Source organism: Rhinatrema bivittatum, chromosome 2, assembly GCF_901001135.1.
Source record: "Rhinatrema bivittatum chromosome 2, aRhiBiv1.1, whole genome shotgun sequence".
In the NCBI taxonomy this organism is placed as follows: Eukaryota; Metazoa; Chordata; class Amphibia; order Gymnophiona; family Rhinatrematidae; genus Rhinatrema; species Rhinatrema bivittatum.
The window spans coordinates 697019091-697039644 of record NC_042616.1 but is presented as its reverse complement, the minus strand read 5'-3'; the positions used below and the strand labels follow the sequence as shown (position 1 = coordinate 697039644).

The 20554-nt window shown below is 44.2% G+C and overlaps 1 protein-coding gene across 4 annotated transcripts in view; it reads right to left on the bottom strand.

Moving 5' to 3' along the window:
* OSGIN2 (oxidative stress induced growth inhibitor family member 2) overlaps positions 1 to 20554 on the bottom strand; it is a 125045-nt gene that overhangs the window by 57347 nt on the left and 47144 nt on the right. Inside the window, exon 1 of one of the 4 annotated variants that reach the window (XM_029591627.1) lies at positions 8785 to 8908. The exons of 1 other annotated variant lie outside the window; for it this stretch is intronic. In XM_029591627.1, the coding sequence (XP_029447487.1) occupies positions 8785 to 8834 (50 nt within the window). In that variant the 5' untranslated portion in view covers positions 8835 to 8908. Of the gene's footprint in view, positions 1 to 8273; positions 8404 to 8568; positions 8698 to 8784; positions 8909 to 20554 lie in introns of those variants that run through there. 2 more of the 4 variants (XM_029591624.1, XM_029591625.1) reach the window with 2 other exon arrangements.

Genomic DNA, 20554 nt, shown 5'->3' with positions numbered 1-20554 from the left:
ACTTTTTTTTATTGGACCAACATAAGATTTATTCAAAGACATGAGCTTTAGAAACTACACATGCTTTCATTCCAAGACATCTTGATGTCATATAAAGGGAACTGCATCCCATCTATGGAAACATTTTGGTAAGCAGCATCGTATGGTAAGAAGAAAAAAAAATGAGTCTACTGAAGGAGCAAACACCTCCCTATGTACATAAAAACATAAAGCTTGCCATACTGGGTCAGACCAAGGGTCCACCAAGCTCGGTATCCTGTTTCCAACTGTGGCTAAGCTAGGTCACGAGTACCTGGCAAGATCTCAGGGGGTAGACAGATTCCAAGCCTCTTATCCCTATAAAAGCAAAGGATATCTGCAACTCTACCTTAATATTGATTTATGCACATTTCCTCCAGGAACCTGTCCAAACCATTTTTAAATGCAGGTACACTAATAGCTTTCACCATTTCCTCTGGCAATGAATTCCAGAGCTTAATTATGCGTTGAGTAAAAATATATTTTTTCTCTTCTTAGTTTTAAATGTATTACCTAGTAACTTCATTGTGCGTCCCTGGTCTTTGTACTTTTTGAAAGAGATTTATTGTTGACTCGTTCTATTCCACTCATTTTATAGACGTCTATCATATCTCTCCTCAGCCGTCTCTTCTCCAGGCTGAGAAGTCCTAACCTCTTTAGCCTTTCCTCATAGGGGAATTGTTCCACCCCCTTTATCATCTTGGTAGCCCTTCTCTGTCCCCCTCCTAATTATGCTGTATCTTTTGTGAAATGTGGTGACCAAAACTACACACAATACTCAAGATGGAGCAATAAGAGGCATCATGATCTTCTCTGTTCTAATCTCCATTCCTTTCCTAACAATCCCTAGCATTCTATTTGCTTTCTTGGCTACTGATTTCAACCTATTTTCAATGATGGTACCTGGATCCTTTTCCTGAGTGGTGATTCCTTACGTGTGAACCTTGTCTTGGAGAGTTCTGAATACAGCAAGTAATCCTAATTATGTTTTATGCATTTCTCCTTATTTCCTTGGTTGCATTTATTGAACCTTTAACAGTCTTTTCCCCACAATTATTACTAGTTTTGTACCTCTCTGGATGTTGTCATTTATAACCAGCACAAGCTGTTTTTTTTTCTGCTTGAATATCTCTCATCACCCATTGATTTCTGTTCATCTCACTAATCTCATCGCACTTCAAACCAATCCAGTCATGTTAGCACCAGCAAAGTGGAGGGGAGTGGAGAACAAGCTTGGTTTGTAACCACCTAAGGAGGATTACAATTTTCTCCTCCCTTCTGCTTTTGCATGCAAGTTATTTGCCCAGACAAACATTTTGTCTCTGGATCCTTTCAGCAGCTTAACCCTTTAGCATTATTTTCCCCCTCCTGGCTACAAAACAGAGATGAAATACTTCAATTTCACAGTGGCTGCGAACCCATCATTATTCTTGCTGCCATCAGCCAGAAAAAAGGTTGAGTGGTATTTTCACAAAGGATCCCAAACTCTTCCTCCACAATCCCTGCCCATAAAAATCAATATATTTAGGGTCTGCTTTTTGTATTATTTGCATAGTGCTTGCTCCAAGGTACTTTGATTTGTTGTTATGCAACAATTACACGGGGAGGGTGATTTTCAAACTGCCCGCAGAGTGACAGACTGTGTGCACGTTGTACACGCAGATTCTACGGGGCTATTTCAAAGCAAACACACACGGCTAAGTTGGATTTGAAAATACTCAGGTAATTGATAGAGTTCATCCACATAATATTACACCTCCTCTTCGGAGGGTGTAACTTGCACTTAAAGCACTTTTTTTTTTTTTTTAAGTCAAACATGCACGTAAGTGCTGACACCACCCCTTTCCCACCCTGGAACACCTTGCCTCAGTGCTCATTAAAGTATCTGTGAAACAGACTTAGGTGCGGACCTTTACACATACTGAGCCCCAACTGATTTTCAAAACATTGCATATATGCATAAAACACCATTTTTAAGTGCAAAAGTGTTGAATCAGCTTATTAGAAATTCATCATAACAGCAGGACTATAGGAACATTCCAAGAGGCAAACAGTCCCCATGGTCAAATTGAGTCACGGCACTGAGAAACACAATTGCCTAAATTTTAAAAGGCCCACGTACGTAAAAATTGGGGGTTACATGCGGGGCTGGGCCTTGCACGTGCCTCATGCATTTCAGAACGGGCCCAGCCACACGCGTAACCCCCAATACTTGCACAAGTGTCGAGCCTACTGATGCTGTCCTGGGGAAGCCCGCGCCGGCAGGTGGCAGGAGCACGGAGTTTACTTCTGCTCCAGAGGACAGTGATAGGCAGGGTTAGTTTAGGGGAGCAGACTGGGAAGGACCTGGGGAAGCCTTACTCGCATCGCTGCGAGTATTATTCAAAAATTCCACCCCCCCCCCCCCATGTACAGAACATGCCACCCACCCGCACATGTGCGCGTCGACATGAAACTCCAGTGCGCATGTGTACGCGGGAAATGCATTTTAAAACATGCAAACGCCGATGCGTGCATGCTGTAAACTTGGTACACCCTTGTGCACGTGCTGGACACCATGTGCACATGGATGTGCGTGCCTTTTAAAATAGACTAATACGTACAGTTTGACAGTTTAATAGCATAATAAAAAACAAGAACAAAACAAAACAAAAACCTACACACACATTTCACAACTAGGTATAATCCAAAAATCAGGAGACCAGTTCCTGTTAATATCCAATTATAGGCACAAATTTGCTCCAAAAATCAAGAAATTTGAGATATTTTGATCAAAAACCTGTTTCAAAGATAAGAGGAATGGCAATAGCATCATAAAATCTTAAAATGCAGAGACAGATAAGCTCACGCTTGAAAATCCCTCTGAAGTGCTATGATTCACTTTGACCAAGGAGAATGTTTTTGTCATTTGGTATGTACATGCGTTTCAGCTTTTAATATGGTACATTTCTAGTAAATTATTTAAATAATTTCTTTTGAGTATTTATTTCACATCCCCTCTCCTGCATTTGTCAAGCAACAAATAAAAAGGAAACAAAAATGATGATAATCCAGTGATCCCTGTAGGTATCTAAAACAAAAAGAAGTGTAGCATGCAGCAGTGGATTTTCAAGCATTTCTCATCTGTCTGAACTATGCTGTAGCCGATTATTTTGTTTTCTGGTTCCTGAAAATAGTTTATTCCAAGTGTCTGTGGTTCACAAATGGATCTTGATTTTAGAATATATAAAAAAAGATATAATTGCGATGGAGAAGGTACAGAGAAGGGCGACCAAAATGATAAAGGGAATGGAACAGCTCCCCTATGAGGAAAGGGTAAAGAGGTTAGGGTTGTTCAGCTTGGAGAAGAGAAGGCTGAGGGGGGATATGATAGAGGTCTTTAAGATTATGAGAGGTCTTGAACGGGTAAATGTGAATCGGTTATTTACTCTTTCGGATAATAGAAAGACTAGGGGCATTCCATAAAGTTAGCATGGGGCACATTTAAAACTAATCGGAGAAAGTTCTTTTTCACTCAACGCACAATTAAACTCTGGAATTTGTTGCCAGAGGATGTGGTTAGTGCAGTTAGTGTAGCTGTGTTTAAAAAAGGATTGAATAAGTTCTTGGAGGAGAAGTCCATTACCTGCTATTAATTAAGTTGACTTAGAAAATAGCCACTGCTAATACTAACAGTAACATGGAATAGACTTAGTTTTTGGGTACTTGCCAGGTTCTTATGGCCTGATTGGCCACTGTTGGAAACAGGATGCTGGGCTTGATGGATCCTTGGTCTGACCCAGTATGGCATGTTCTTATTTGCTTTTAGTTGGTTAGTCTATTATATTGTATATGTCCTCTTTATGTATGGTCTTATTTAAATTTATTGTAATCCACTTTGAGGCCAACCTTGGGAAAATATAACATGTTAATTATAACGTGTGTATATATATATATATATATATATACACACACACGTTATAATTAACATGTTATATTTTCATATATATATATATATATAACACATGTTAAATATAACATGATTAATATAACATGTTATATTAATCAGTTCTGAGTTTTATGAACAAATACTATTTAGTCAGGAATCATATGATATTCCACAGCCCTAGGTATAGGATATCATGTATATATTTGATAATATTCAATCCTGAGTACAAGTGATTATTATAGTCCTAAGTAGATGTCTTGATATTATTTATTTCTGAGACTAAGTATTATTTATCTCTATGTTAGCCATACCTCTGGCTTTCCTCCTCCCAGTTCAAGTGCCCCTGTTTATTGTAACTTTCATTCACTTTTTCTCTCTTCGCCTACTGTTCACATCGATGTTAATGTTATTGCACCGCTGTTTATTGTAAACCAATACGATATGATTGGTATCATGAGTGTCGGTATAAAAAAGCCCTAAATAAATAAATAAAAAGCAGAATATCAAAATGTTCATAAATAAAAATAACTAAATAATTGAGTGCTCCACACTGAACAAAGAAAAAGGCAATTGCAACTTTTAATGATGAAATAAATGAGGAACAAAACCCTTCAATGGAATCAACTAAGCCACTGTGTCCAAAAACATTATTAGAACATGCAAAAAAAATGGGGTCAATTCTGAAAGACCTAGTCAGTAACTCTGTGGGTAAAGATGGGGCTGCTGCTAGTAGAATGGTTGCATCTTCCTAGCTGGATTTTCATTTCAGCTTTTTTAAAAAGCATGCATGAACTTTCACAATGCACTCATTTAAGTAGCAGGGAAAACTTACACATGTAGGCTAAAGTTCCAAAAATATATGTAACTTTGTCTACCTATTATGATTACTGTGAACCGTTGTGATGGCAAAACCGAATGAAGGTATACAAAACATGTTAAATAAATAAATATATGTCCTCCGGATGACCGTACTTCACACCACTGATGTAAGCATACACATGTACTTTTAGGAGCATTACAAACTGAAATTCAAAACACAATATATGCAAATTATTTGTGTCTGAACTTCGACTGAATTGGTGCAGGCTCAAAATAAGCACAGTGGAGCAGATTTGAGGATTTACGCGTGTAGGGGGGTTACGCACGCCGGGCCTATTTTCAAAAGGCCTGGCGGCGCGCGTAAAGCCCCGGGGCTGGGAGAGCGGCCATTTGCTGCTGTGTCAGAGATCGTGTGCCGGCAATTGGCCGGCGCGCACAACTTGCGCCTGCTTGGAGGCAGGCACAAAAGGTAAAATAAAGATCGGGGGATGTAACGGAGGAAGCCAGTGCGGCTCGGCGCGCGCAAGGTGCACAATTGTGCACCCCCTTGTGCGTGCTGACCCTGACCCGCACATCTTCGGGCACTGGGAAAGGAGGCGCTAGGGACGTGCTAGTGTCCCTAGCGTCTCCTTTTGCCCGTTTCTACCGCCGGACCTAATTTAAATACTGAATCGCGTGCACAGGCGAGTGGCCTGTGCGTGCGCCGGGAGAGGTGAAGAGAAAATTTGAAATGAAGTTGGCCGTAGAGGCAAAAATTCATAATAAAAAACTTTAAAAAATATATCTGAAGCAAGAAAACTGTGAGAGAGTCGGTTGGACCGTTAAATGACCAAGGGGTTAAAAGGGCTTTTAGGGAAGATAAAGTCATTGCAGAAAGACTAAATTAATTAATTCTTTGCTTCTGTGTTTACTAATGAGGATCTTGGGGAGATACCAGTTCCGGAGATGGTTTTCAAGAGTGATGAGTCAGATGAACTGAACAAAATCACTGTAAACCTGGAAGATGTAGTAGGCCAGATTGACAAACTAAAGAGTAGCAAATCACCTAGACCAGATGGCATGCATCCTAGGCTACTGAAGGAACTAAAAGATGAAATTTCTGATCTATTAGTTAAAATCTGTAACCTATCATTAAAATCATCCATTGTACCCGAAGACTGGAAGGTGGCCAATGTAACCCCAATATTTAAAAAGGGCTCCAGGGATGATCAGGAAACTATAGACCAGCGAGTCTGACTTCAGTGTCAGAAAAAATAGTGGAAACTATTCTAATCAAAATCATAGAGCATATAGAAAGAAATGGTTTAATGGAACACAGTCAACATGGATTTTCCCAAGTGAAGTCTTGCCTAACAAATCTGCTTCATTTTTTTTTTTGAAGGAGTTAATAACCATGTGGATAAAGGTGAAACGGATGTAGTGTATTTAGATTTTCAGAAGGCATTTGACAAAGTCCCTCATGAAAGGCTTCTAAGAAAACTTAAAAGTCATGGGATAGGAGGCGATGTCCCTTCATGGATTACAAACTGGTTAAAAGACAGAGTAGGATTAAATGGTCAATTTTCTCAGTGGAAAAGGGTAAACCGTGGTGTGCCACAGGGATCTGTACTTGGACCGATGCTTTTCAATATATTTATAAATGATCTGGAAAGGAATACGACGAGTGAGGTTATCAAATTTGCGGATGATACAAAATTATTCGGAGTAGTTAAATCACAAGCGGATTGCGATACATTACAGGAGCACCTTGCTAGACTGGAAGATTGGGCATCCAAATGGCAGATGAAATTTAATGTGGACAAGTGCAAGGTGTTTCATATACGGAAAATAATAATTAGGTTCCATATTAGAAGAAAAAGATTTAGGCATCATTTTGGATAATACTTTGAAATTGTCGGCTCAGTGTGCTGCAGCAGTCAAAGAAGCAAACAGAATCGTGGGAATTATTAGGAAGGGAATGGTTAATAAAATGGAAAATGTCATAATGCCTCTCTATCGCTCCATGGTGAGACTGCACCTTGAAAACTGTGTACAATTCTGGTCGCCGCATCTCAAAAAAGATATAGTTGTGATGGAGAAAGTACAGAAGAGTAACCAAAATGATAAAGGGGATGGAACCGCTCCCCTATGAGGAAAGGCTGAAGAGGTTAGGGCTGTTCAGCTTGGAGAAGAGACGGCTGAGGAGGGATATGACAGAGGTCTTGAATGAGTAGATGTGAATCTGTTATTTACACTTTCGGATAATAAAAGGACTAGGAGCACATTTAAGACTAATCGGAGAAAATGTTTTTTCATTCAATGCACAATTAAGCTCTGGAATTTGTTGCCAGAGGATGTGGTTAGTGCAATTAGTGTAGCTGGGTTTAAAAAAGGTTTGGATAAGTTCTTGGAGGAGAAGCCCATTAACTGCTTTAATCAAGTTGACTTAGGGAATGGCCTCTGCTATTACTAGCATCAGTAGCATGGGATCTTCTTGGTGTTTGGGTACTTGCCAGGTTTTTGTGGCCTGGGTTGGCCTATGTTGGAAACAGGATGCTGGGTTTGATGGACCCTTGGTCTGACCCAGCATGACAATTTATGTTCTAACTGGGTAGGCTGGATGAGCCAACTGGTCTTTTTCTGCCATCATCTACTATGCTACTCTGAATAGACAGACTGGGTACACCTTGAAGAATTTATCTGCTTTCATTCTCCAATTTCAATATTCTATATACTGCTTCTGCTTTTTAATATAAAATTCCCATTAGCTTCTCATATGCCAAAGTACATACAATTTGCATGAAAACAAGGCAAGTAATGGTCCAGTTATGTAAGCATATTTTCTCTGGATTTTCTTTTTAGTTTTCCTACAACTAGAATATAATCCTCCTGTAAATTTCTACCATTCTAGATTTTAAAGATCATGCTGCATATCATATTAATCCTTGAAATAACTTAAAACATGCTCAATAATTATCAGAATTATCACAGGTACTCTAAAAAAGATAATTTATCCTATGTAATACATGTATAAAACCAAAAAGCAAGTCAGTTATTTTAGATGAATATGGGGTTTTCTAAAAAAAAAAAAAGTCATATCTATTTTTAAACAATAGAGAAAGAGCAGAAAGCATGTTTCTAATTTCAAAGAATTATTACATAACAATACATCTAAATGATAAAAAAAAAAAACCCAAAAACTTTTCAGTAAGGAAATCTCAAGTCAATAAAAGCATCAAGCTAGAAAGTCATTCTTTATAGAAAAAAAAAAGTTTCCAAAACCATGTACACACACAATCCCCTTTCATTCTGTCAGCCAAAAATGCGAAGCTGGATTTTCACCACCCTTATTCTAAAGCAAAAACGATCCTCAAAAGGTGGTGGCTATGTTATCTATATTATCCTCTGCACCCCCAAGCATCGATTTTTAGGATGGCCTAAGATAATTAAATCAACAGACCAAATAAAATGCAAGCTAAGCAGTCGACGTTGCTAATGCAAGCTTCAGCTACAGGCTGCGCAATCTTACAGCGGACAGAGCGGCTCGCCCCCGCTCCGGCCAGGAAAGCGAAAGCAGGTCCTCCCGGACATCACGCACACACAGCCCATGACACCTGCTGCTGCAGATGTGCGGCACCCGCAACGTCACTGCCTTCCACCAGCGCGCGCCATCCATGGAGGGGGGGGGAGGGGATCGCGTCACGGGAAAGACATCCGACGGAGAGCGGCCGCTGGGCACGCTTGCATCAGCCTTGCTGCCTCCGTAACGTCAACCGCGCTCTGCCTTCCCTCCCATCACATTTTCCCCAGCTCCCCACCCTTACCGAAAGACGAGCGAGCGGGGGACGGACACCTGCCCTGAGATACCTTCCCCGGGCATGACACAAAACGCTACCCCGCGCTCGTTGCGCCTGCCATTCATTCATTCGCTCGTTCAGTCACTCACTCCCCGATGCAGGCCCGGGCAGTGGAAGGGACACGCTCCCACCCTCGCGCCACACGTGTATGCGCCCACTCCCACCGTCACCGAGGCAACCAACCTTGTCCGTCTCCAGCAGCGTACGGCAAGCGGAGGGAGCACGAGCGGCATCTAAATTCGAGGCCGGCGAGGGGGCGGGGCCGGGAGCCGCGTGAGGCGGAGGAGGAGGGAGTGAGGCAGACCACCGCAGGGCGGGGAGGAAGAGAGGGAAAGCGGCGAGCCGGGAGTTCCCTGGCAGAGGCAGGGACGCTACTTTGGTGGTTGGATTGGAGCCAGTCATTGTAAATGACCCCAGGGGCACAAGGAAACTGCTAATCCGGCCCCTCCAGTAGTGATCATGTCTTTTTGTTGTTAACCCTTTTATTGCCGAGATGAATGACAAGGAAATTTCGTGCTTCTGTAATTTACTACTTTTTAAAGGCACCTAAGCTAGACAGAACTTACGTCATTGTAGGGTTGTCGTTTCTTTTTCACTTTCCATCTTCCCACTAAAACTTGCCATTTCCATACTGTAGCTCTCCTTACCCTCACTAAATACACACACTCTCTCACACATAGTAATGACGACAAAGACCAAATGAGACATCTAATCTGCCCAGCAATTTGCTTATGGTGGTAAATAGCGCTCCATGCGCTTACCCCATGCCTTCTGTTAAGGATAGTAGTAACTGCTGCTCGTGCAGGTTACCCTCATGTGTTCTGTTAAGGGTAGTAACTGCTGCTGCTTGCAAGTTATCCCCATGCAGAAATGCTGGATCTCTGCCCAATTCGTAGCATAATAGAAGTGGAAGAAAAGGCCCAGTTTTCTCATCCATTCAGCCCAGTTTTTATTTCTCTTGTGCACACTGCAAGCATATATCCCAGCTATCATTCAATGATCATGACAGCTTTTCAGGTACCTCTCCTTATACAGTACTGTTGTCTTGGACAAATGAGCATATGGAATCCCTCAATTAGTTCACACCTAGCACCCCTCCATTCAGTGTCTAAAACCGGTCTACATTCTCTGCGTAGCCTGCCGAACAGATTCAGCCGCTAGTTTAATTCTTTCAATGCAGCCTAACCTAAATAACTAATACCATCATGGCAGTTGCCCAAACATGCAGTCTTCTATGTTTGCTGCATAGCCTTCCAGACATGCTCAACTATGTGATCAACTGTATTTCTGTGAGGATTTTTTGTTATTACTGACACACATCTAGTGCTAGTTAGTTCTGCCATCACAACCAACTAGACAGATCCAGCCACGCAGTTGCTTGTGTTTCCATTAGGACTTCTAACATTTCATTTTTCTCACTTGGCCATTCATTCTGACAGCCCCAACACTTGTTGAATTGTTCGAATATGGCTAGATTGTGATTCTGCTTGCTATCTCTTCTATTTTTGAAACCAACTCTATGCTTATCCCATGCCTTCTTAAAATATGCCACTTTTAAATTTCTGTCACCCACTCTGGGATAGTGCTCCATGCATCCACCACTCTTTCCATGAAAACACATTTTCTGACATTTTTCCTGATTCTACCCCTTTATTATAAAATAACTCTTTCATTGAAAAAGGTTACTCCCTGTGCATCACTAATACCTATCAGATATTTGAATATTTCTATGTTATCTCCCCTGTTTCTCCTTTCCTCTAGGCTATACATTTGTAGGTCCTTAAGTCTCATTTCACAGGGTTTTTGGTGCAGATCCCTCACCATTTTGGTAGTTCTCTGGACATCTCCAGTCTGTCTATGGCCTCCAGAAATGGACACAATACCTCCTCACCAAGGATCTGTACAATGGCATAATCACTTCCTTTTTTCTACTAATTATACCTCTCCCTATGCACTTTACAACACCAACGCCTTATTGCATTGTTTTGCCATCTTGAAATCATCAGATATAATCACCCCGAAGTCTGTTTATTGCTCTCTGGCCATCAATATCTCATTTTCCATCTGTACTGCTCTCTTAGATTTCTACACTCCAAATTCATAACTGCATTGTCTAGTATTGAAACTTACCTAGGAAGCAGATGACCACTGTTGCGCGACCCGTCTGTGCTCGGCCCGCGCCCAGGCCTTCTCACCTCACTAACTCCTCCACGGGTCCCGGGCCATCCTCTCCAGCTGCTGCAGTGAGTACAGCCAGGCCTCAGCATCCAGTGGCAGTGGTCACCGGGCCTTCCACCTCTGGCCAGGCCTCACGGCGGGGCTCGGCGTCCTCCGTGGAGTCGGCCCCACCTCTAGGCATGCACACGCGGACCGCCCGGTCCCTTAAAGGGCCAGGGGCGGGTCCCAGCTCCACGGCGTGCCCTGATTGAATGCTGTACTAAAGGAAGTCCCTGCCATCACTTCCTTGCCTTGGCAATCGGGTTGCGTTTCCAGTCTTTGATCCAGTGTTGTTCGAGTCCTGTTCCAGTCTCATTCCAGTCTTGTTCCAGCGTCCTTCTGTTCCAGTGTTTTCCTGTTCCTTTGTCTCCCCAGGTGGTACTTTTCGGACTGTCTTCTCGGTACTGACCTCTGCCTGTTCCTGACTATGTTGATCGCCTCCTGGATTTGACCTCTGCCTGTTTACTGACCATGTCTGAACGCTGCCTGGAACCGACGGTCGCTCTGCCTGATTACTGACCACGTCTGACTGCTGCCTGGAACCTGATCCCTGCTTTGGCTGACTACTCTCAGACCGATCACTGGTATTGACCCCTGCTTTGGCTGACCATCCATGGACTGACTACTGGTATTTGACCTCTGCTTTGGCTGACCATGTTACCTTGACTCTGGCCTTGATCCTTCGCATACATTCAGAGTGTTATGGCCGCCGGTCACGGCGGTCCGTGACCGGGGCCGACTGTCATGGTCGCGGCAGTCCGCAGCCGGGACCCAAGGCTCACCCGCTGCGCCGGCTCCTCCCAGGGGCTCCTGTGGGGGCAGGCAGCCCCTCTTGAAATCCTTTTCTCGGCTTTGGCCGCCGCTGAGATCTAGCCGCTTGGTCCTGCTGTGCTGGAATGTCTCCGTCCCCTCCTGCATGCTGTAGAGCCGCGCGCGCGGCTGAAGGTTTGATTTAAAGGAGTCACGACAGGAAGTTGTGGCTTCCTCCAGCAAACTCCTCCCTCAATTCGGGTATTTAAGGCAAGGTCTGCCCCCCAGACCTTGCCTTGGTATTGAGGCTCTGTGCTTGGTTACCTGTGCTCCATGTTCCTGGATTTGCTCTGTTCGTCGTCCCGCTTCTGCTCCTCCTCTCCGTTGGATTGATTCTTTGGCTTCTGACCTTCGGACCGGCTGTGGTGATTCTCTGGCGTTGACTTCAGAAAGGCTTTGGAGCCTTCTCCTGTGTTGCTCCTGGACTGGCTTCGGACCACTCTCCCGTCTATTCCCGGACCGGCTCTCGACCTCTCTCTGGACTTCGACCCTTGGACCGGCTTTGGACTATCCTTCGACTTCTACTCCCGGACTATCTATGACCAGCTGGAGGCGCCAGCCATCTGGAATCCACGACCTGCAGGAGGCGCCTGCATCCAGACCTTCATTAGTCTTCAGGGAGTTTCTTAAGTCCCAGCGGCCAGATCCCTACAGGCTCCTCCTGGGGGGGATCACGAGCTTCCAGGGTGAAGTCTTCATTCAACACTTACCTCATCAAGCCTTGCCCTCCGACGGTAGAGACCTAAAGGGTTATCTGTCCGTTTGGGTAGCGCCAACTCTACCTCGGAACAGGGGTCCACCTTCTGATTCGTTACACAGAGACTCTCTTCTGGCCTTCTCTGGCACCCCGGACTTCTAGTTTGAACATTGACCGCGCACCCTTGATCCTGGTGGGCACACCTCTGAACTTTCTCTCAAGGAGACCCTGCAAGGCCCACCTAAGACCAGGCGGCCCGGGTAACCGAGAGCTCTACCCGAGGGAACCCCAGGTTGCTAGTGGCGAAGCTCTAGCTAGCCTCTGTCTCCTCTTGTGCTCCGCCTCCTGGTGGCAGGCGCTCTCTGGGTCCGACCAGGGAGCCTACCAATCCTGCACTAGGCCAAGGGTCCACCTCCCGGCACAACAACCACTCCTTGAGTTCTTCTTAGATCACTTCTCATATCATTTAATTCCTCAGGCATATCCATTTCATTACAGATATTATTGTCATCTGCATAAGACAAATTTTTCCTCCTAAACTCCTCCACAGTTTTTGTCACAAACATATTGAACAGAACTGTTCCCAGGACCAATCCCTGAGACACTCTATTCATCACCTTTCTTTCTTCAGAGCAAATTCCATTTGCCACTGCACTCTGTGGCCGATGCAAAACAGTGCGCTCAGCTGAGCGCACTGTTTAACCCGCGGTTGGACACGCAATTTGGATAGGCGTCCACAGCCCCTTATGCTATAAGAGGATTAGCACATCCAAAACGTGCAAATGCATGTTGATGAGGCTATTAGTTATTCACCCCAAATGTAAAAGAAAAAATGTGTGCCCAACCTGCACATGTATATGCTCAGAAATTAACGCCTACCCAGAGCAGGTGTTAATTTCTGAGCCCCCCAAAAAGTTGTACAGAAAAGCAGAAAATACTGCTTTTCTGTAAATCCTCGGACTTAATATCGTGGCGTTATTCAGTCAGGGGAACCAAAGCTTTAAAAGGTTTAAAAAAAATGAAAAAGAAAATAAAGTGCCGGTGGTCAGGATAAGGAAATGGACGCTCAGTTAACGAGTGTGCATTTTCCTAACCCGTGGCTGTGCACCAGTTAGGAAAATGGACGCTGGTAAAATTGAGCATTCACTTTCCTAAGCCACAGACAGCCAACCTTTCCTGGGCGCCCGCTGCCAAGGAAGCGCTAGGGGTGCACAATTGACTCTAGCGCCTCCTTGGCAGCACAACCCCTCATTTACATATTGCATCGTGCACCCAGGAGAGATGCCTGGGTGTGTGTTAGAAAAGCAGGCGCTCAACACTGAGCGCCCGCTTTCCAAGCTCATTTATTGCATCGGCCTTTCTGTTCGCTGTCTCTCAACCAGTTTCCAATCCAGTCTGCCAGTTTAGGTTCCACCACTAGATTACTCAGATTATTTTTTAGTATCCTTTGTGGGACAGTATCAAAGGTTTTGCTGAAATCCAGCACCTGCCCCCAAATCTAATTCTATGGCAATCCAATCAAAGGACTTGATCAGCTTTATTTGATACAGTCTCCCTCTGATAAAACCATGCTACCTCAGATCTTTCAGCCTACTGGAACCAAGATGCTTCATTATCCTTTCCATCAGTAAAGTCTTCATTAATTTTTCCGTTGATAAGCAGGCTGAATTAGCCATTATATATGGGTGATGTCATCCGGTTGCACTGAATGGACTTTTCTCTCCAATTATTAGAGCTCTGAGCTCTACTGAGCAAGTGCAGGAGTTCCTGTGTGGGCGTTGCCTCGTGAATCTCCTAATGGATGTGACTTCTGTCGCACCTACATTTTTTTCTCTAGAAATCCTAAAAACTCCTTTATGAATATATCTTTACTTCATTTTCTTCTAAAGTTACCTTGCTGCTTCTGCAGCCCCTGTTGCGCTGGAGGTGGACCCTTGGCCTGGTGCAAGATTGGTACGGCCCTCCGGTCGGACCCGGAGAGCGCCTGCCACCAGGAGGCAGAGCACAGGAGGAGACAGAGGCTAGCTGGAGCTTTGCCAATAGCAACCCGGGGTTCCCTCAGGTTGAGCCTTTGGTTACCCGGGCCGCCTGGTCTTAGGTGGGCCTTGCAGGGTCTCCTAGAGAGAAAGCGCAGGGGCATGCCCATCACGAACAAGGGTGCGCGGTCAATGACAAGGTGAGAATGTTCAGAGGTTACAGGAGGCCAAAATAGAGTGTCTGAGTGGATAGCGAGGATCAAGGCCAGAGTCTCAGTCCGGAATGGTCAGCCGAAGCAGGGGTCAATACCTTTAGTCAATCTGGGAGTAGTCAGGTCAGGCAGAGGTCAAGTTTCAGGCAGCAGTCAGATGAAGTCAGTGTACAAGCAGAGGTCAGGTTCCAGGCAGTGATCAGACATGGTCAGTGAACAGGCAGAGGTCAGTACTGTGAGATCAGTCCGAAGGGTACTACCAGGAATGGAGAGACGAAGGAGCAGCAGACGCAGGAACAGGAGACGCTGGAACAGGAGACGCTGGAAAAAGAGACACTGGAATAGACAAACTAGAGACTCCGAGGTGTACGACCCGATTGCCAAGGCAGGGATCAGGGGTTTGAACCCTGCCTTAAATATGGAGGTCTTGTGATGTCATCAGTAAGCATCTCTCTGGGGTTGTCCGTGCTTGGGTCTTTAAAGGTGTGCAGGCTGGCCGCGCGCACACCTAGGGACAGGGCCGAGGACGCGGATCCTCGACGGGAGCTCCACTGTGAGGCCTGCATGGAAGATGGAGAGAGGGGGAGGCAGAGATGCTGCGAACTGGCTGCGGCTGCGGAGGAACAGAGCCTGGAGCTAGTAGATGGGAGAGCGAGGTGTTGCAGACGCAGTCAGGATGAGCAACAGCCCCAAACACTTTTCAGTGTTAGCCCCAGAAAATAAAGAACTTCATAACAACGAAGTGAAGTCTCAGCAAAAGAAAAACTCAACCACGGTGTATGGTTTTAAGAGCTGAACCTGTGGAAAAATGATGTCCCTCATTAATGGCCACAAATTATATTATTGATGCCCCGGTACAGATCATGACCAGAAGAACTCCTAATCTTGGGACAGATGTCCCTATGCTCTCAGTGGACCTTGGCTCTTAAAATCAAGGAACTGCATAAATGTCTGCAGATTTGCAGTAGGTCCACGGCTTGCAGTGCAGCCTCTTTTGCCTTGCTGGGAAAGGAGCTGAGCAGGAGCTCATCAAAAAGTTCCTCGTCTCTGGGCTCTGCTTGTTTATCATGCTTACATATGGAAAAATAAGTTTCACATGGTTATAGCTTAGCTGCATTATTAGTTTCTCCTAATGTGAATCCTGGAGTACATAAAGTACTTTGGTCACATCTCATACTTGCCCACATTGTATATGGGGCATACTATGCAAGATATAAAGGTGGAACCTGGGCAATTGCTGGCTATTTCTTCATTATGAAAATCCCCACCTTTCTCCTGCCACACTGTCTCCAGATGCGCACTCGTGGTGCACAGGCCTTTACTTTAATAATCAATTATGGGAAGGCTTAACATATCGATTCTTCACAGAGCTTCGCCAAACCTATAACTTAGCGTCACATTCTCATTTCCTCTACTTGCAACTCAAAAGGTACTTTGATGGAAGGAGAGCTCTTCAAAGCCGCTGTCTACTTGCAATACATGATAAGGACCCAAAGAAAAAGTTTATTTCATACTCATACAGGACATTATTAGCTTTTTTTTTTAAATTGGCATTATGTTAACAGCCCCCTATCTTCAAGTTCTGTAGATTATTCTAAAGATAGTTTACAAATTACTAATAGTATGTCTATAATTTCATTTCCTGTACATACCCAGATCAGTCCAGACCAGTGGGTTATGCACTCCCACCAGCAGATGGAGTCAGAGAGCAAAGCTTCAAGGCACTGGTATCCCAAGTGTGCCACCTGCAGCTCATCAGTATTTCTCTGATTTCCCGTTGATAGCAGGGCTGAATTAGCCATGCTGTCATGGGAACTGTCTATCAGAGGAAGTCAGAGCTTTGCTCTGTGCGGCTGTGTGTGTGTTCCTGTGCAGGAAACAGAATTTCCTCAGTTTGTTTCTTTCCGCGCGTGGGATCACACGTGGAGCTTCACTCTCCTCAGCTTCTAAAAACTTGAAGACAGTGATGTCCCAGAAATCTGACCCGAGGCCGTCGGGTTTTAAACTGTGCCACTGCAGTAAGATCATGTCCATCACCGATGGACATGATCGCTGCTACCGCTGCTTAGGGGCTGAGCACATCCAGGCTGAGAGCGAACATTGTGGCTGCATCTTGCCTCGAGCCCGAAGTCAGACGCAGAAAATCAAGGACTTGAGGATCTGCGCCAGGGGCTCTTATGCCCCTCCATCCGAATCCCACTCCTTGCCAGGCCCGTCAAAACCACAGGGCCTACTGTTAAGGAGAGCCTCATCTGTGGACCCATGAACCTCCAGTCCTGGAGGTCAAGGGGATACCAAGAAGGTACATAGGGGTCGAGAACCCCATAAAACTAAATTGAAGGGTTGTCGCGACCAATTGCAATCAATGCGTCGCTCGCACCTGGAGCAGACGACGCACAGTGGAAAACACCACGCCGAGAAACAATTGACGCAAGGGCAGAGTCAACCGACAACGGTGAAGTCGACACAGCGCCAAAGACGACGTGCCATCCATTGGCGCTGATGTCGACACATCCATCGATGCCGACACACACAACATCAACGTATTCTGCTTCGGCCCCTGCGTCGACATCGAAGCATGTCACCAGACCAACACCAAAGTCGAAGCACGGCACTGGACTGACGCATAAGTCGACGCCATCGACGCAGAAAAAGGCATCATTGACGCAAAAAGCATCCCACACGGCACACAGTTTAAAACAGCCGAAGCATTCGACTCATTGTACATCCAGCCATTTAACAGAGGCAACATCAAAGGAGACTAGGAACAGACTCCCTCAAAAAAGTAAGAGAACCGATTCAGGACTTGTGGTAACCAAGCCATCGTCAAGGTATGATCTTCCTGAAAAACCCAGACAAGGCTGTCGACGTGTTCACTCACCCATGTCGAGCCCCCAACATTCGAGGCCATCTACCTCGTCCTTTGGACAGCAGACTCCTGGAGATTATTATTATTATTATTATTATTTTATATATCAACAATCGTTCTGAGATATCACATCGGTTTACATTCAGGTACTGTAGGTATTTCTCTGTCCCCAGAGGGCTTACAATCTAAGTTTTGTACCTGAGGCAATGAGATCAATCTACATCAGAGGATGACTGGGTTAGGGTCCCATCTCATTCCTCTTAATTATTTATTTATTTATTTGTAAGTTTTTATATACCGAAGTATTGGTGTTGGCCTTCACTCCGGTTTACATTTATAACAACGATATACATTAAAAATCAGAGGAGCAACTATAACAGCGATTAACATTAGAACTTCGGGATAACAATAGAAAAAACAGTTAATATAGAATGACAATGGTAGCAGCTTGAAACACATTGTTAGTATGAGGGCATTAAGTAGAGTTATAGGATAATCGATGGGTATAGTTGAGAGTGCTTATACAGAGTTTAGGGTTGATCAATGGATATAGTCGTGGGAGCTTAAAGAGTGAGGGAGGAGGGTTATGGTGATAGGTAAGGGAGAGGTGATGGGGTAGTGTGAGTCTGGTGGGTACTGTCCTTTGGTTGGTTTAGCTTATCCCATCCTTTATGCTTGTTTGAAGAGCCATATTTTGAGCAGTTTTTTGAAAATTTTGGTATTGCTTTGAAGTCGTAGACTGACTGGTAGGGTATTCCAGAGATGCGGTCCAGCTATTGAGAAAGCTCTTTTTCTGGTTGTGGTAAGTTTGGCTGTGGTGACTGATGGGATCTCTAGACGTGCTTTGTTAGTTGATCTGGTGTTGCGTTGATTGTGGTGTATTTGGATTAGGGTGTTGAGGCAGTCGTAATCATTGTGGTGAATTGAGTTGTGGATGATTGATAGTGTTTTGTACTCTATTCTTTTTTTCTACGTTGAGCCAGTGTAGATCTTTTAAGACAGGAGAGATATGGTCTGTTCTTTTGTGTCCAGTGAGAATTCGTGCGGTGGCATTTTGTAGTATTTGTAGAGGGTGTAGGGTTGATTTGGGAAGTCCTATCATGGGTGAGTTGCAGAAGTCGATGCTTGAGAAAATCAAGGATTGAAGAATGGTTCTGAAGTCTGTTTGGTTTAGTAAAGGTTTGAGGTGTTTGAGAATTGCTAGCTTGTGGAAACCTTCTTTTATTTTCATGGTGATGTGTTTTTTAAGGTTGAGCTGTGGGTCGATCCAGATTCCCAGATCTTTAATGTATTCTTTTAGCTTGATGGGGTTGTTGTCGATGAAAATGGAGTGATTCTGGTAATCTCCAGAGTTGTTTCTTTCTATCAGCATACATTCAGTTTTGTCTGTATTGATGCAGTTTCAGTTGATTTAATAGGAGTTTAATTTTGTTGATGGTCGTGGCTGCAATTTTCAGTGCGTTCTCTATGGTGCTTGTTACCGGGATGATTAGCTGTATGTCGTCGGCGTACAGGAAGTAGGTGATGCTGAGACTTGAAAGAAGTTGGCAAAGTGGTAATAGGTAAATGTTGAAGAGGATTACCGATAGAGAGGAGCCTTGGGGAACTCCGGTTTTGAGTGGGATGGCTTTGGAGGTGTGGTTGTTGAAGTTTACCTTGTAAATTCTGTTTTGGAGGAAAGATGTGAACCAGTCTAGAGTTTTCCCTGTTAGACCGATTTCAGATAGATTGGAGATTAGGCTTTTGTGTTCGACTGTGTCAAAGGCGGCTGATAGATCGAGTAGGATGAGGATGTATCATTGACCGTTGTCAAATCCTCTTAAGATAGTATTTGATAGATTGATGAGTCCTTTTGGTGCTGTGATTTTTTCTGAAGCCGTGTTGGGTGGGGTATAAGATGTTGTTTGTATCTAGATGATAGTTCAGTTGTTTAAGAGCGGCCTTTTTGGTTAGCTTGGCAAGGAACGAAAGGTTTGATATAGTTGCTTAGGTCATTAGGGTCGAGGTTTTTTTTTTTTAAGATGGGTTTTATGGTGGCGATTTTAGTTTGTCTGGTAGTTCTTCTTCTAACGATTTGTTTATAATTGCCGTGATGGTTGGCGTGATGGTTTGGGAGATTTCTTTTAGTGAACATGTTGGTATGGTGTCAAGTTCGTGATGGGCTGGGTTTAATGATTTGATTAGTTTCTCCGTTTCAGTAGATATAGGTTCAAAGTTGGCCCAAGGTGTGATGTCTTTGCGATTCAGGTGAGAGTTGTTGCTTGTGGTCTTAATTATTTTTTCAGATATTTTGCTGATTTTATTTTTGAAGAAGATTGTGAGATCTTGGCTCAGGTTTTTGTTTGGGAGAGTGTTGTTGTTGCTCGCTGCAATTAGGTTGTTTACTATGTTGAAGAGGGATTTCAGGTTATTTGTGGAATTTAGGATTTTTTTTCTGTAGTATTCTTTCTTTGATTTGTTTATCAAGCTTTTATAGTAGGCAAGGTGAGTACAATATTTTTCAAGTGTTAGTGGACATTTGTTTTTTCGCCAGTCTTTTTCTTTTCATCTTAGGGTGGATTTGGTCTCCTTTAGTTGTGAATTGAACCAAGGGTTGCAATTTTGTCTTTTTGATTTGATTAGTTTCATTCTTTCAGGGTTTATGGTGTTGGCCGTTTCAGTTGTGATTTGGTGCCAGGATTGGGTGGCATTGTTCATATTGGAGAGATCTATGTTCGACAGTTGTTTTTCCAGTTCGTGTTGGAGTAGATCGGATGTGAAAGGTGGTCTGTACTTGAATGAGCATTTTTGTTGGCTTCATTCTTGTTAATAGCATTGGTGTGGGTCTTGCACTGTAGGAGAAAGTAGTCCAACCATGGGACTTGAGAGTAGGATATGGTTGAATTTGAAAAGAAGTTGTCATTTGTGAAAATCAGGTCCAGGGTGTGCCCTGCTTTGTGTGTTGGGTTGTTAACGAGTTGAGTGAATTGGAGGGTGGTTAGGACACCCATCAGGGTTTGGCACGGTTAGGAAAGTGGGGTGACATTGGCGTGGAGGTTAAAGTCTCCTAGGATGATTATAGGTTTTTTGTTGTTGATATTTTTTATGAGGAATTCAATAAGAGGTGATATGTCTTTGTCCAGAAGTTTGGGGGGGGGGGGGGGGGGGGGGGGGGCAGTAAACTAGGCATATC